General features: G+C 52.2%; 1 protein-coding gene across 9 annotated transcripts in view; it reads left to right on the top strand.

Moving 5' to 3' along the window:
- The window catches only part of LOC120386494, a 62756-nt gene extending 47731 nt beyond the window's left edge, over nucleotides 1-15025 (top strand). For 5 of the 9 annotated variants that reach the window (XM_039505888.1, XM_039505894.1, XM_039505889.1 and 2 more), the window contains 4 exons: nucleotides 302-466; nucleotides 8189-8323; nucleotides 11077-11169; nucleotides 14272-15025. In XM_039505888.1, the coding sequence (XP_039361822.1) occupies nucleotides 302-466; nucleotides 8189-8323; nucleotides 11077-11169; nucleotides 14272-14814 (936 nt within the window). In that variant the 3' untranslated portion in view covers nucleotides 14815-15025. The remainder of the gene's footprint in view (nucleotides 1-301; nucleotides 467-8188; nucleotides 8324-11076; nucleotides 11170-14271) is intronic. The other 4 variants (XM_039505891.1, XM_039505892.1, XM_039505893.1 and 1 more) reach the window with 3 other exon arrangements.
- Nucleotides 15026-15898: the final 873 nt, after the last annotated feature.

Genomic DNA, 15898 nt, shown 5'->3' with positions numbered 1-15898 from the left:
GTAAGAGCCCATTATTAAATATTTGTACCCCATGTAGGTACTTATAGACCGTGATCAAGTCACCCCTTAACTTTCTCCTTATTAAACTAAATAGATGGAGGTCTTTGCATCTCTCTCTATACGGCAGGTTGTCTAATCCTTTAATCATTCTCATAGCTCTTCTTGGAACCCTCTCCAGTTTATCAATCTCCTTCTTGAACATTCTCCTTAAGCCAGTACACCTTGTGCCGAGTCCCGAGTGCACATTCTGTCCCTAGCACACCCCCAGAGTAGCGTCTCACTCTGTCTTCTCTTTTCAAAGGACAGCCGTTTGAACAGCAGGATCATGCTGGGAGTAGAAGAGATGGCGGGGCTCAGCACCTCCTCCTCATCCCTTCCCACCCATCAGACCCTGGTGCTGATGGACCCTGATGGAGATGGTGGCAACATCATCTTTGAAGAGGGAGCCAATTCTGTGGCAGGGCAGGTAAGAAGGGAGCTGGAATTGTAGCAGGACAGTCAGAGGAAGGATGACCCAGCAGTTAGGGTACTAGGCTGGGCTTTGGAGACCTGGATTCAAATCTCTGCTCCACCACAGACACCATGTGTGACCTGGGGCAAGTCACTTAGTCTCTCTGCCTCAGTTCCCCATCTGTAAAAAGTATCAGAGGGGTAGCCGTGTTAGTCTGGTTCTGTAGAAGCAGCAAAGAATCCTGTGGCACCTTATAGACTAACAGACATTTTGCAGCATGAGCTTTCGTGGGTGAATACCCACTTCTTCGGATGCAAGCTGCTTGCATCCAACGAAGTGGGTATTCACCCACGAAAGCTCATGCTGCAAAACGTCTGTTAGTCTATAAGGTGCCACAGGATTCTTTGCTGCTTCATCTGTAAAAAGGGGACCTGAGCAGGGTTGGGAGGTAAGGATTGTTTGGTGCTGAGATTCCAAGTCACAGTGCTATAGAAGAACCATTGCTCCGCAGTCAGAGCCTGCCTGGATACCAGGGGCGGCTCCAGGCACCAGCGCAGCAAGCGCGTGCCTGGGGCGGCAAGCCGTGGGGGGTGGCCTGCCGGTCGCTGTTAGGGCCAGTCCTGTGGCTTCGGTGGCAATTCGGCGACGGGTACGCTGAAGGCACGGGACCGGCAGATCACTCGCAGAAATGCCGCTGAATCCGCGTGACCAGCAGACCACCCGCAAGTTTGCCACCGAAGGCCGCCTGACTGCCATGCTTGGGGCGGCAAAAAACATAGAGCCGCCCCTGCTGGATACACATTTCATGCCTTGTATACGGGGAGGTTGGAAATACAGGGCAGTAGTTTTAGTCAAAGGGTGAGGCAAGCATGCATATGACTGTGTTTATTGCTGTGACCGTGTAATGCATTGGCGGGCGGCCTCCCTCCCCCTGAGGCTCAGCAGGCGGCCACTCTGTCTCACTGCATCACAGCGGTGGCCGTTAACTAGCAGGGGAACTAGCAAAGCACCAGTCTGTAGCCCTGTCCCCTTGGGCAGGGCCTAGCAATAATCAGGCGTCTCAGAGCTCAAGCCCTCTGGGCAGGGCAGGGCTGTCACCAGCCCTTGGGGGGACGGGACGGGACGACAGGGCAATCACTAGCCTAGGGGCTCTGGCCCTCAGGGTGGGGAAGGGCAATCACCCCTGCTGTTCCCTCCACCAGCTCTGGAAGCGTTCCACCCTTGGCTCTCAGAGCGTACGCCCAGATGGCCACAGTCCCTCCACATCATCTGCCCCGACCGCCGCTTCCAGCTCCATCCCCAGTGACCGGGGTCCCTTCCCCACCCTGACCAGGAAGCATGGTGTCCGTTGTCTCGTGGCACCTGCCTTGTCCCACATGGAGACCTACGTGTGGGCGTTGGCGCATGTGGTGGGGCCCACGGCTGTGGGGTATGGGAAGGTTGTCTTCTTCCTGGCATTGGAGGCCGCTGCCCAGGAGGCGGTGGAGAAGGGCCTGGTGGTGGTGGTGGTGGGGGGTGTATATGTTCCCAATGAGCCCCTTGAGGACCTGGGCGTAGGGGTGCTTTTCACCTCCATCCCGCGCTTCCTTCCCAACGCTGCCCTATGCCCTTCCTTTCCACCCTAGGGAAGCCCATCTCTGTCCCCAGCCCTCTCCCATTGGGCTGTAAGGACCCTGCCCTCCGTCATGCTCTGTCCTTCCGCCGGCAGGTGCAGATTCAGTTACCATCGGCAGCGTGTGACGGGGTGGCGCTGGAGGGGTCCTTTTTGGTGCCCTACCAGGGGGCCCACTACCAGATGCACTATTCCTCGGGGGAGGCCCAGTGTTACCTCTGCTGGGCGACGGGGGACTGCTCCTGGTCCAGCATGGAGGGGCGCCTGGGACCCCCGAGACCTGGGAGGGCACCGGCCCTGCCATCGCCGGTGATCCTGGTGGCATGGCCCCTGTAGTCACCACTCCTCCTGCCATCGTTTCTGCTCGGGCCCCGGCAGCAGCCCCCTGTCACACCCAGACGAGCAGGTGGGTCCTGCCTCTATCGGGAGTAGTCTGGCTGGATACTCGTTCAGGGGAAGTGTGGCAAGAGGAAGGCGCAGGTTCAGCACCTCTCAACGCAGAGGGGAAGGAGGCCCCCACAAGACCATGAGGAGGGCCACTGCTGCCGAGCCTTCCACCATGGCCCTTGATAGCGCCCAGCAAGTGGAGCCGGCTGAGGTTGCCATGGCAGCAGAGGGGGGGCGGTACCGACCCCCTCTTGGAGTCTGTCCCTGAGGAGGCCTCGGATGGAGTTGCCCCAGCCGCCGTGTCATCTGTGCCCTCCGTCGATGCTGGGGCAATTGTTGCCTCGGTTGCTGGCCGGGAGGACTTTGGGGCAGTGGAGGGAGACTGACCTCAATCACCCAGGGCCATTGCCAACAGACCTAGATCTGGAGGGCAGCTTAGTCACGTCGCCCCCTTTTCCTCTCTCCCCTTGCCCCAGGCTGCCACTGCTGCTCTCGACTCTGGGGCGCCCCTGGGTTCCTCTATCTGCCTGCCCGCAGACGGCACCTTGTTCATGGCCGCCGAGCCCCTGGGCATGACGACTGGTGCTGAGCGGCCAGGGCCTGAGCCCTTGGGTGCCCCCCACTCTGAGGCGGAGCAGCTGCCTCCCTTCCCCATTGGGGGCCCTACCGCTGATGCCACCATGCCCAACACCATGGTTGTGGGTGCTGAGCTCGTTGCAGTGTCCGGGCCTGGCATTGTTCAGGTTCCCCCTCCCGTCCCCTCAGCCCCTGATTCTGGTCGAGAGGTGCCACGCCCTCATGGCTTAGCTGCTGGGGATCCATAGCCCACTTCCACCCCTGCTCCTGATCCCACTGCTGGCCTCAGCCCCGCTCCTGCCCCGATGCATTGCCTGCCTTCTTCCCCTCTGCCTCCCGTACAGCTGCCACCCCTGGCGTTGTCTCGTTTCCCCAATATTCGGACAACCCTCAGGGGGCTGTTTTTGCGTCTCCCTTCCCTGAACCTTTAGGGGCTGCTCTGTTCCCTCCGCCACTCCCTCCCTTGCTGGGGATGGGGAGGGGGAAGGTGTCAAGGCTGATTCTCCACACTGGCACTTCGAGTGCAGAAGGTGGGGCCCGCAAGGATTGTATCAAACTCCCAAGGTTACAGCTTTTCTCTGACCTTGGCTTGGTAAACGCTGCCACCACCCAAGGGAAAAACTGTCTCTTGTAAATCCTGGAAACACTCACTTGGGAAGTTTTCCCTGAGGCCCCTCGGCTTTTCCACCCCTCCCTCGAGGAAGCCGAGAAAGAAAACAAACAAAAGGGAATCATAGAATCTCTGATGGTTAGAAACCTTCATCTAGGATCATTCAGTTTGAATTCATCCTTCTTAAACATGGGAGACCAAAACCCAGCCATTGCCACCAGCTAATTGAGAAACGTATGCACAGACCTTTTAGGACACAAAACCAATCAGGTTCTTTAAAAACGTAAATTTTATTTAAAAAAAGAAGAAACACATCTGGAACATCAGGCTAATGCTAGATTTTATAGAGCAACTGAACGGGTTAAACACCAGGAATGGCTCCCTGGGATCCAGCTTAACATTACAAAAGAAAACAAAAATACCTGAGCTTAGCACACAGGAAATCCACAAGCCAAAATAAAGAAATGAACCTGATCACATCTATCTAAACATTCCCTGTCCCAATGAATCCTTCTAGTTATGGAAGATAATTTTTCATCCCTGGTCCAAACTTTACACAGCATTCCTGCTGCCCCGTCTCTTCAGCCAAGAGAGAACAACAGAGAGAACATAAGAACATAAGAATGGCCGTACCGGGTCAGACCAAAGGTCCATCTAGCCCAGTATCTGTCTACCGACAGTGGCCAATACCAGGAGCCCCAGAGGGAGTGAACCTAACAGGCAATGATCAAGTGATCTCTCTCCTGCCATCCATCTCCATCCTCTGCCGAACAGAGGCTAGGGACACCATTCTTTACCCATCCTGGCTAATAGCCATTTATGGACTTAGCCACCATGAATTTATCCAGTTCCCTTTTAAACATTGTTATAGTCCTAGCCTTCACAACCTCCTCAGGTAAGGAGTTCCACAAGTTGACTGTGCGCTGCGTGAAGAAGAACTTTCTTTTATTTGTTTTAAACCTGCTGCCTATTAATTTCATTTGGTGACCCCTAGTTCTTGTATTATGAGAATAAGTAAATAACTTTTCCCTATCCATTTTCTCAACATCACTCATGATTTTATATACCTCTGATATGATATCCCCCTTAGTCTCCTCTTTTCCAAGCTGAAGAGTCATAGAATCATAGAATCATAGAATTCAAGATCAGAAGGGACCATTATGATCATCTAGTCTGACCTCCTGCAAGATGCAGGCCACATAAGCCGATCCACCAACTCCTGAAATAATTATCTCCCTTGACTCTGCTGTTGAATGCTCGAAATCATGATTTAAAGACTTCTAGTAGCAGATAATCCACCAGCAAGCGACCCCTGCCCCATGCTTCGGAGGAAGGCGAAAAACCTCCAGGGCCACTGCCAATCTACCCTGAAGGAAAATTCCTTCCCGACCCCAAATATGGCGATCAGCTGAACCCCGAGCATGCGGGCAAGACTCTCAAGCCAGACCCTCTGGAAAAAGGCTAACAATATCCTATCATTGACCCTTTGTACTAATTACCAGTGTGGCACGTTATTGACCTATTGACTAAACCTGTTATCCTATCATACCATCCCCTCCATAAACTTATCCAGCTTAATCTTAAAGTCATGGAGGTCCTTCGCCCCCACTGTTTCCCTCGGTAGGCTGCCTAGCCTCTTTAATCTTTCCTCGTATGGGACCCTCTCCAAACCCCTAATCATTTTAATTGCCCTTTTCTGAACCTTTTCTAGTGCTAGAATATCTTTTTGAGGTGAGGAGACCACATCTGTACACAGTATTGGAGATGTGGGCGTACCATGGATTTATATAAGGGCAATAATATATTCTCAGTCTTATTCTCTATCCCCTTTTTAATGATTCCTAACATCCTGTTTGCTTTTTTGACGGCCTCTGCACACTGCGTGGACATCTTCAGAGAACTATCCACGATGACTCCAAGATCTTTTTCCTTACTTGTTGTAGCTAAATTAGCCCCCATCATCAGGAGCGGCTCTAGGGCGGCGCGCCGCGGGGCGCGCTCTGGCAGTCGCCGGTCCCGCAGCTCTGGGGGACCTCTTGCAGACGTGCCTGTGGAGGGTCCGCTGGTCCCGCGGCTCTGGTGGACCTCCCGCAGGCACGCCTGCGGATTCTCCACCGGAGCCGCGGGACCAGCGGACCCTCTGAAGGCATTTCTGCGGGAGGTCCGCCGGAGCCGCCTGCCGCCCTCCCGGCAAAATGCCGCCCCAAGCGCGTGCTTGGCGCGCTGGGGTCTGGAGCCAGCCCTGCCCATCATATTGAATGTATAGTTGGGGTTATTTTTTCCAATGTGCATTACTTTACATTTATCCACATTACATTTCATTTGCCATTTTGTTGCCGAATCACTTAGTTTTGTGAGATCTTTGTGAAGTTCTTCACAATCTGCTTTGGTCTTAACTATCTTGAGCAGTTTCGTATCATCTGCAAACTTTGCCACCTCACGACAAAGGGAAAGCTTTTTTCCCATTTTAAAAAGTTCTAGCCTTCCCATTGGCTCTATTGGTCAGGCGCCCACTCCCTTTCCTTTACCTGAGGGACTTTTTAACTCTTTACAGGTAAAGCAAGCAGAAAACAGACACCAAGAGGGACTTTATAGCTAACTGGCTGTCAATAAAAGGGACTTACCTCCCCGCCCCTTAATTTATCACAGACGGGTTGCACGGTGCCACCGCTACAGGCACCGTGCGTCTGCCCCGTTTGCCTGTCTCTGTGAACAGTGGGGTCATCACAGGGACCCAACCGGAGGACGATTGTGGGTCTGTGACTCCATCCCCCGCTGCATTGCGGAATGAGCTGCGCCCCTTCCCGGTGGAAACCCGTGGTTTCAAGGATAAGGTGCAGCTCGCTCTCCAGCGCTGGGGGGACTTCCACCTCATCGTCCAGGCCATGAAGGCTGTTTTGGAGGAGCGGAGGGGGACCCGAGAGGCAGGACATTGCGGCCTACCAGTGCGCCCCCAACTTCTGTGACTCCCTGCTGGCTTTTGGGGTTGGGCACCCGGTGCTGTAGGGTGGGTCTCCACAGGTGCCAGGTGCTCTCCTTCCTTTGTGATTTTCCTGTAGGAGACCCACACAGCTGCAGCCACCAAGGCTAGTTGGAGGCTGGAGTGGGGGGATGGGGTATACTTTAGCCCCTCAGCACTCATTTGGCTGGGGTGGCCACCCTGTTCTCCCTCGACCTACGGCCCGAGGTGCTGAAGGTCACCGAGGTCATGCCGGGTTGTCTGCTGCACCTCTGGGCCTGGTCAACTCCAGACCCTGTTATTCTTTAGTTGTCCCCCGACTTCAAGGCTGGGGGAGGAGCCTGTAGAAGCGGGCTGCCATTACACCTGGGACTGGATTCTCGGTTGCAGCGTGTTGGCTCTGCTACCTGTACCTCTGCAAGGCAAATTCAGCTAAGCAGCCGTACAGGGCTACTCAGGTCCTAAGGCAGAGTGGCACAGAGATGCCTTGGCAATAAGCTCCTGTTCAGAAAAAATTACACTGGGCTGAAATGTCTCCCCCTTCTTCTTGTATGTGTGTAGGGACAGGAAGAGGGGGTTGGGTGGCTGCTGTTAGTTTAGTAACAACCAGTTCAGCCCTTTTTTGGAGGTTGCGCCTGACCCCATTAGAGCTCTTGGAATGCACTGTTAGCATTAGTGATCAGCAAGGCCTTTTTGGCCTATAGTAGATGGTTTTCCTTTCCCCATCTTCCTCCTCTGTCAGTCAAGGCCATTGGTGTGCTTTGGGGACTTGGCCAGAAGAAATGTTGAGGAAGGATTAAAAACCTGTAATATCCATCAGTACCAAATTTCTGCGAGAGGTTTTCTTCGGAGGGTCAGAAGAAATGTCTGAGCAGCCAGGAGTTCATGCTGATTGCTTCTCAGTGCTTAGATAATTCCACTCAAATGGCTTGGTTTGAAACCTTCATTTTTGGCCTGGACATAAATCCCTGAGTGTGTGCGGGGGTGAGTTTTGCCAAGACTTGCTAAGAATAAAAGGGGGCAAAATGTGGAGATTAAAGGGCTTTGACTTGACTAGAGGTCGCTCTTTCTGTTTCCCTGCAACCCCCCCATGTCTGCTGCTGAAGGCCAGGTGGGGAGAAGGTACCTTATACAATTGTCTGTATGTATTACACATGATGCTTGCAAGCCTTAGACCTGGCTTGGGGGCGCTGCACATTAATCTGGTGGTGCAGCGGGGGTTTTGAGACTACACAATAGCAGAGTTTTGCCTCCCCTTCATGATCCTTTGTCACTCTCTGATTTTCTCCTTCCTCATCCCTTAACAGTAGCAGCACTTGGCCAATTCTCATTTCTGCTGAAACTGAGCATGGGCCCAGTAGCCGAGTCCCACCTTTCTGTTCTTCCCAGACCCAGCCAAGCTGCCTGCTGACTGGGCACCTGCCATGGCAGGACCCAAAACAATCCGTTTGGGTCCGGAATGTTCCTTCAGGAGCAGGGAGTCAGACTTGAGGATCTGGTGCTAGAGCAGGGTGCTACACTGCATCGTCCCTTGCCCTCTCCTTTCACTGCTCCACTTAGGGGACCTCTTTCTCTTTTTCCTTCTCCCCACAGCCCAGTGAGGGGCTGGATCAGAACCTGCTGGAGAAACAACTGGTTGAGCTGCACCAGCAGAACCAGCAGCTGCTGGAGGAGAAGAAGGAGATGGAACAGAAGCTTCAGGCAGAGATCCTGCAGCTAAAGGAACATGTAGGTACAGAGCGGGAGTGTCACCTCACGGAGCATGCACCAGGGACTGCAGCACAGCTGGATGGGCCTCCTGAGAGTTTATACAGGGCACAGGGTCTCCATGACAGGCACCCTGAAGGGCTCTGGCAGCTGTTCTTCAGGTGTGAAATCTCTTGGGGGAAGCAACAACTGGACTTGGGAGAGAGGCAGCTCAGTGGGCCTTTCTTGGAGGAGATCTGACTGCAGGACCATCTTTTCAGGTCTCTCTGCTTGGGTGATCCATGCAGCCTGTTCTGTGGAACAGTAATGAACAAGGCCATCTGTCTGCTCCCACCGCACCACCCTGGCTGCCTCTGACATTCCATCAGGTTGGAAAATCTGCAGCCCAGGAAGGCTGGGAGAACAGTAACTGGGGGCTCCTTGTTCTTCAGCCCAAATGGTTTTGAATTCCTGCCATGGGGTGGGAAGAGGAGAGGGGAACTCAGCTTTGGAACCCTTGTAGAGGAAGGGGGCAGAAAGCAAGGCTGCTGGAGAATACATCCCGTTAATTTAACATCCAGTCTGCCTTGCTGAGTCCTGAAGTCACAGTGCATGAGTTCTCCAGACTGCTCTAGAATAGGGCACCTGGAAGCAATGTGGCTCATCCTTCACCTTCCTCCATATCTCAGGCTTCTGACTTTTGGGTTTAACTGCTAAAGACCAACAAAATACCCCCAATACCAGCAAACTGAAACTGGCATTTATCCAATAAACCACCAGAAAAACACTGGAAACGGTTACTTGTATCTAAAGGCTTGTCTACATGGAGCAGTAACATGCTCTGTGAGGTTGTGCTTTCTGAAGGGCGCTAATGTGTTATGTGTTAATTGGTCCACATAGACCCTGCTTGTGTGCACTAAAGGTTCCTGAGTGTGCTTTAAGGTATGCTTTTGAAACACTACTACCATAAAGTGTACTAGGGAACATTACAAAGAGATTACTCATTGCAGTATATACATTACTCATGACAGTGTATGCAAAGAGACGGTCTGAACCCTCCTGATTTTTAGAGATCTACCTAGAACTCAAAAATTGAAAACTGAAATTAATAACCCCTGATGAACAGAAGCGTTGTCCATACCACTGATTTTAATACATGCTTTCATTCTTGCCCAGTAACATTTCAGACCCGAATGTGAAAGGATCTCACCTGAATGTGAAAGAAGATGGAAGATCTAAAGGAGAAAAACTCAGTTCTCACTTTTTGTTTGGGTGCAGCAGAGTCAGATACTTTATTCTGTTTAGCAGTTACAGCAGGGAGAGAGTGCACTAGGACATAGGGTCTCCCCTTCCTAGACAGGTCTCTCAACAGGTAAACAATTACAGCAGCATTTATACTTTTGTTACAGACAATAATAAGCAACAGCTGCATTTTGTTTATACATAGGTCATCCTGATATCTTGTTTTTCTCACTTAAGAGACTCCAGTCTACATTTCGTATTATCTACACATTATCTACACAAGGTCACAACAACTTCTCACACAGTTCTTTTCCACTCGCCTCACACAATCCTCGCTTCTACAAATCTCGCATTATTAGGGTTACAGTTAGTCTAACTCTTGCTAACAGAGACTGTCTTGCATTAAGATCCCCTACAAATCCCTGTCAGTTCTTTCTCTACTTCCAGAGATCTAAAGGAGTTACTTGTGTATAACCCTTTTCCTTCTTGTATCATCCTCCTGGTCACTTTCTACCTCCCTCTATCTTCCCAAAAGCCTCCCTGCTTAGCCCATGGTAGCATGTGCAGCAGAGGCAGCTTGCTCCTTCCTGGGCATGCAGGGAGAGAGGAGACTGCATCAGGCCTAGCATGCAGGGTCACAGATGTGTCCTGTTTCTCCCACAATCTCAGGTCACCCACAAACTACTGTCCCCACAGCAGTGAAGCTTCGGGGGCAGACACCTGGGAGTTCCAGACACTATCAGAATCCAAATGGCATTGGGAGTCAGAGTCAACTCTCACCTGGCTAAAGCACTCAGAACACTTGGGGATAATCAATCCCAGCCAGCTACTGTCGACATGAAGAGAGACTCCCTTAGGCCCAGTGCTCAGCTGCCTCTGGCTTAGAGGCTTTGAACTCCTGACCCTGCTGCTGTCAGCAGGAGATGTGTCACGCTGGGATTTCACCCATTCTTTTTGCTGGGTGCATATATAATCCTTATGGAAATGATGGGTTGTTAGCAGTGGCTACAGCCCAGGCAGAGAGAGGGTAGACTGTATTCAGGCTTTTTTCCTTTCTCTGCCATTGTCCCTCAGTGCTGACCAGCAGCCCTCCCTGCTGTTGTAGTTCTGGGCTCCTCCTGAACATGGACTGGCAAACATCGTAAAATGATGTGGTGTTTTGGGATGTGGGGACAAAGCGGTGGTCTGCAAATGCATTTACCAGAGTCAAAACTGCACCCAGGTCCCCAGAGGTGACCGGTGAGGTTAACTGTAGCCACCTGATCTATGCTCTGCTGATGTCTAGGTAACCCCTAGAGCTTAGTGCACAGTGCAGAGCAGGATGGCGCGGCAATGGGGAAGTGGGGGAGAGCAGCAGTTGTTACAGTGCCTTGTGCTATGGGGAACCAAAGATTTCTGTATCCAGCAAGCTGTCTGCTGCATTGGGTTTGACCTGCTTTGCTTGTGTTTTGGCATGAAGGAATTGGCCACTGCCAAATATGACCCTAGCTCCTATTTATGATCAAGGGTGCCTCTTTCATGCTGCCTCCATGTGAGTGCTTTCTTTGTTTCAGATTGCCAGCATTGTCCAAGCTAACATCCGCATGGCAGAGGAGCTGAAACGGTACCGAACCTCAGATGACCTGGAGAAGAAAGTCAGCAAGATGGTAGGTCTCTCTCCTTCTCCTTCGCTGCTTGAATGATCGCCTTATGCTGCTACCATTTGACTCTAGCTTCATGGTTAAACCCTGGGGCATGCTGAGAAAGTAGTTCTGAGCCCAACGTTCTAGCTGTGGCTGTGAATGCTTCACAAAACAACAAGAACAGACAGAATTTCATGCATTGTTTGTTTGTTAAACAACGTGCCAGATTTTAGACTAGTGCAGCACCATTGTAGTCAGAGAACTCAGCGGCATGGGGCCGGGGCATGGGAACCAGGAAGTGAAACTGCCCAGCCTGGTTTTGCTATCCCACTAAGGAAACAAGCAGCATTAGTGATTAAAAGCTATTTAGTGTAAAACCCAGAGCACTTGTGTTAGTAATGTAGGTGCTGGGCACCTCCTGGAGTATACTTAACTCCCACTGAACCCTGTGAGCACATCCTCCTCCTCATCCCCAGGATGTGCTGCCAGTCCATCTCATCCTCCTCGTCCCCTGGACTCTTGGACAGTCCTCTCTTCTGCAGCTCCAGGCTCTGAAACTATTTCCTTTTCCACCCATCTGTAGCACCAGTGGTGACAAGAGGCAGCAAGCTAGCTCCTCGTCCTCATTTCCAGCTGCTTTTAGAGCCCTCCAGGTTCTGCCTGGCAGCGTAGAGCCTGGACATGCATTAGCAGTAGCTGGAGAGGAGAAGGAACCATGATCTTGTGACCACCCTGCTGTGCCAGCATGTGACTCTTTGCATGGCAACTCTGGTGCCACAATATATATTTTCCAAGGGGTTGGTTGGGATTCTCCTCTTCCTCCCTATACTCACAGTTTGGAAACTCTTTCTGCCATTTATTCCTAATGCTTTAGACCTTTACAAGGCCTCAGGGTCTATGTCCGCTTCATTCATTCATTCATTCACCCGGGTATGGCCCACCACAACCGATTTCCATAGTCTTTCTTCCTTCATCCTTAGCTCAGCTGGTTCCAGGTATAGCCCATTTTTTTTGCTTATCCTATCCCTGTGTGTGGTGTCTGTGTGCTGTGTCCTGAATCCAGCAACAGCTCTCCTGTCAACAGTCGCCTGTCTCCTCTGTCCAGCCATCTTGTCTCGCTAATGCCTAGTAGCCTAGTAGGGGGTTGTTGTTCATCTCTGCTGCCTGCCTGCGCTGCCTTTCCTGACTGACACACATCCTCACTCTCCATGTGCCGATGGGTCCTCCCTCTGGCTGCAAGGGCTGTGATCCTAGTGGTGGCTCTTGGGCTTCACACCACCCCCCATGCATGCATCATCTTGAACCCTTCTTTTCCAGGCTAAAAGTCTCTGTTTTCTCTATTGTTTTGGCGCTTCTGTAGCAAGCTGATTTTTTACAGGGTGGAGGCTAGCCCCACGCCCAACCCCTCCTCCTTTACCCTGACTTGGGACAGGCAGATGTCCGCTTGGCAAAGCCAAACTGTCTGGGAACGGTGCCTGCTGCATCTTTGCTTTGCAGCTCCTGATGTCTGGGACCGCAGGTCTGGAATCCTGGTCCACAGGCCTCTTCTGATATGTCTACACTGCAGTTAGACACCTGTGGCTGGCCCTGGTCACGACTCCAGCTCGCGTTAAGGGGCTGTTTAACTGTGGTGAAGACGTTGGGGCTCTGACCTGCGAGCGGGGAGGATCCCAGAGCCCAGGCTCTAGCCGAAGCCCTGTGAGCCAGAGTCAGCTTACCTGGGTCAGCCTGGGCCAGTCTAATTGCCATAGAGACATACCTCTAGGGGCTAGGCAGTCCTGACCTGCCACCCAGTAACCTGCGAACAGCTGCAGGAATAGCAGCCGAACTCTGACAGAGGACCCCAGCCCTGGAATCTGATTGGTGGAACACTGGCAGTTCTGATTGGTCTCCAGCCTCTATTTTAACCCAAGCACAGGAACAGGAAGTTGTCCACACAACTGGGTTCTCCCTGCTCAGGACTGCTTCCTCTGAGATACCTGACCCTGTCTGCTTCCTGACATGTGACTGTTAGTTTTACCCTCTGGCTTGCCTCAGACTCTGACCTCCTGGTATCTGACCTGGCCTGGCCCCGTACTCCTGCTCTAACCACTAGGTCAGCCGGCCTGTGCCCCAGTCCTGACTCCTGTAGCCATGACTGTAATGTCACATGCCGAGCTAAGGCTGGAGGGGTCAGTACTTGGAAGAGGTTTAAGGAAAATGTAGATGCTATAGGAAGGGATGTCAGTGACTCAGCAGGTGGGGCCCTTCCCTTTGAGTCACTCCTAACCCTGGTGCCCCAGCACGGTGCTGCTGAAGGTCACATGACACTTTTCATATAGTAGAAATGTTAACCCAGGTCCAGATCCTCAAAGGTATTTTGGTGCCTAACCCCCAGTGATTTCAGTAGGAGTTAGATGCCTAAAGCAGAATCTTGCTCCAATTCCAGCTCGGGTGATTACAATCTAAGGTACCTCCCTTCCCTATGTTCCCCTTTCTGTTTCAGTCGGACGGGCTTTTCCGTTTCGTTTCTGCCCTAAGCGTTTGTGCAGCATTGCTATGGCTTTTAAACAGCTGTCCTATTCCACACCAGAGGGGGCTGCATATCTGTGATGGATGAATTGATTCCTATAACCCAGTGGCACCCAAACTTTTACTCTTGTCCCCCCTTGCTAGTAATGGAATGGGGCCACGCCACGCCCCCCGCCCCCCAGCTGGGAGTGGAGTCACGGCTGAGCCAGGGCTAGGAGCAGAGGCCAGTGGCTGAGCTATGGCCGGGAGCTGGTGGCCAGGGAGTGGAGCTGGGACCGCAGCTGTGGCCAGGGCTGGAGCAGAGATGGGGACAGAACGGGGCTGGGTGGTTCCTTCCCCATCCCCCCATGGGGGCTGGCTCTGGCCCTGCCGTGCCCCCTGGATGTTCCTCCACACCTCCTAAAGGGGCACATCCCACAGTTTGGGGACCACTCATATAAATAGTTTGTAAAGCTCTTTGGCCTCCATCAGGATGAAAGGTACCACATTGCTGTAAGATCCTTCTCGTGATGTAATCTGCCAGTGATGGCTCCTGCCAACTCCAGCAGGGACCGCAGTATCCTATGGGATGATGGGCTTAGCCTCCTAATTTGAATGTGTTTGCTTTGCACGCAGGTTGAGCAGATGGAGTGGCAGCACCGGGAATTGCTGCAGATGCAGGTGGCAGCCCTGCGGAAGGAGTTTGCCCAGAAAGAGAGTCGGCTGACAAATGGCAAATCCACACCTCCAGCAGACGCTGCCCTGGAAACCAGGAAGCCAGCTGTGACCTCCTCCATGCACACTCTTCTGGCCAACGCTGCCCTGGCCTCCACAAACAGCACCCAGTTCACCCTGCCCAACAGTCCCCAGGACACTGCGACGCCCAGGCCGTTAGACATTAGCACTGGGGATGTTGTTTCCTTCATTGATCTGCCAGAAAGCTTACCTGGCACTGGGGGCAACAGCCTGGAAAAGCTGGGGATCGTGGAGCTGCATCTGGACACAAAACCGATCATAGCGAACCAGGAAGCTGGCTCCCCACCAGCTCATGCCCAGCTCCTACCCATTGGTGAAATGAACGAACCCATGGGACTGCTCCCTTCACCGGGCGGAGAGAAGCGGCTGGCACAGCACATGTTGGCAAGAGAAACCAAAGCCAAACAGCAGCGGACAGTCTGATCCCACGCGGGGAACTTACACCACACAAGCCTCTCTCTTCCTAAGCCCGTAGCCAAACAAACTTGCCAGTTCCCTGTTTTGTAGCCAGTGCTTTAAACTGATAGTTATACATGGTGCTGTCAGTTATTAAACTGCCCTTAAGTTATACATTTATCCATATATTTAAGTATGAAATTCTTTCCTCGGCGTATGTCTGGTGCGTACTGGGCAGAAAAGAGTTACACACACCACAGGGCCCAGCTGACTTTTCTCCAACAGAATAGATTTAACCCTTGAAATGCCTGTTAATTAAACAAAATAAACTGATCGTGTCATTCCAAGGAATGGGCAACAGGGGATGGATCACTTGATGATTACCTGTTCTCTTCATTCCCTCTGAAGCACCTGGCACTGACCACTGTGAGGTACAGGATTCTGGGCTAGATGGACCTTTGGTCTGATCCAGTCTGGCCGTTCTTATGTTCCAAATGTTCTGCGCCATTCCCATATTTGGGCCAGAAAATGGAAGGTGTGTTCAGAGGCAATACAGAAATCTGTCCCCCTCAGTTCACATGTTTATAGCAACACTATAAACACACACGATGCAAGTTCCCTGCCTGTTCACTGCTCCAGCAACCTGAGGAGCAAGACTCTGCCAAAGGAGTCCCCACCCCAATGTCCCCATGTGCTCGTTTCAAATGCTAAGCTAGACCTGAGGAGACGGGAGCAGGGGAGTTACAAGAAATGGTGCTTAGGAGCCGTGAACCTGCCATCCACTCCCTGCCCGGGGGAGCTGTGGTGGTGGTTGCTTAGACAGGTGGAAATATCTCAGTGGAGCAGTTGCACCTAGGACCTGGCTCTTCCCACCACCACACCCTGAACAGCGCAGCAGAGCAACTGACATCTCACTATCTGCTAGCAGAGGAGGTATGCGAAAGCCAGTTCAACACAGACATCACGGTGCTGTGGTGGGGAGAAGAGTGGACTGACAAATCTTTCTTAGCATCTCCGTTTATCTGTGAGCTTCCAGCACCATAGGATTGGAACTGAGCCCTTCTTCTTTCGTTAGGTAAAGGGAGGTGATTAGCAGTGTTCAAAGAACCAA

The sequence above is a fragment of the Mauremys reevesii genome, linkage group 18 (genome assembly GCF_016161935.1).
Source record: "Mauremys reevesii isolate NIE-2019 linkage group 18, ASM1616193v1, whole genome shotgun sequence".
NCBI lineage: Eukaryota > Metazoa > Chordata > Testudines > Geoemydidae > Mauremys > Mauremys reevesii.
Note: the sequence above shows the minus strand (reverse complement) of the source record. Positions and strands in the feature narration are given on the sequence as shown.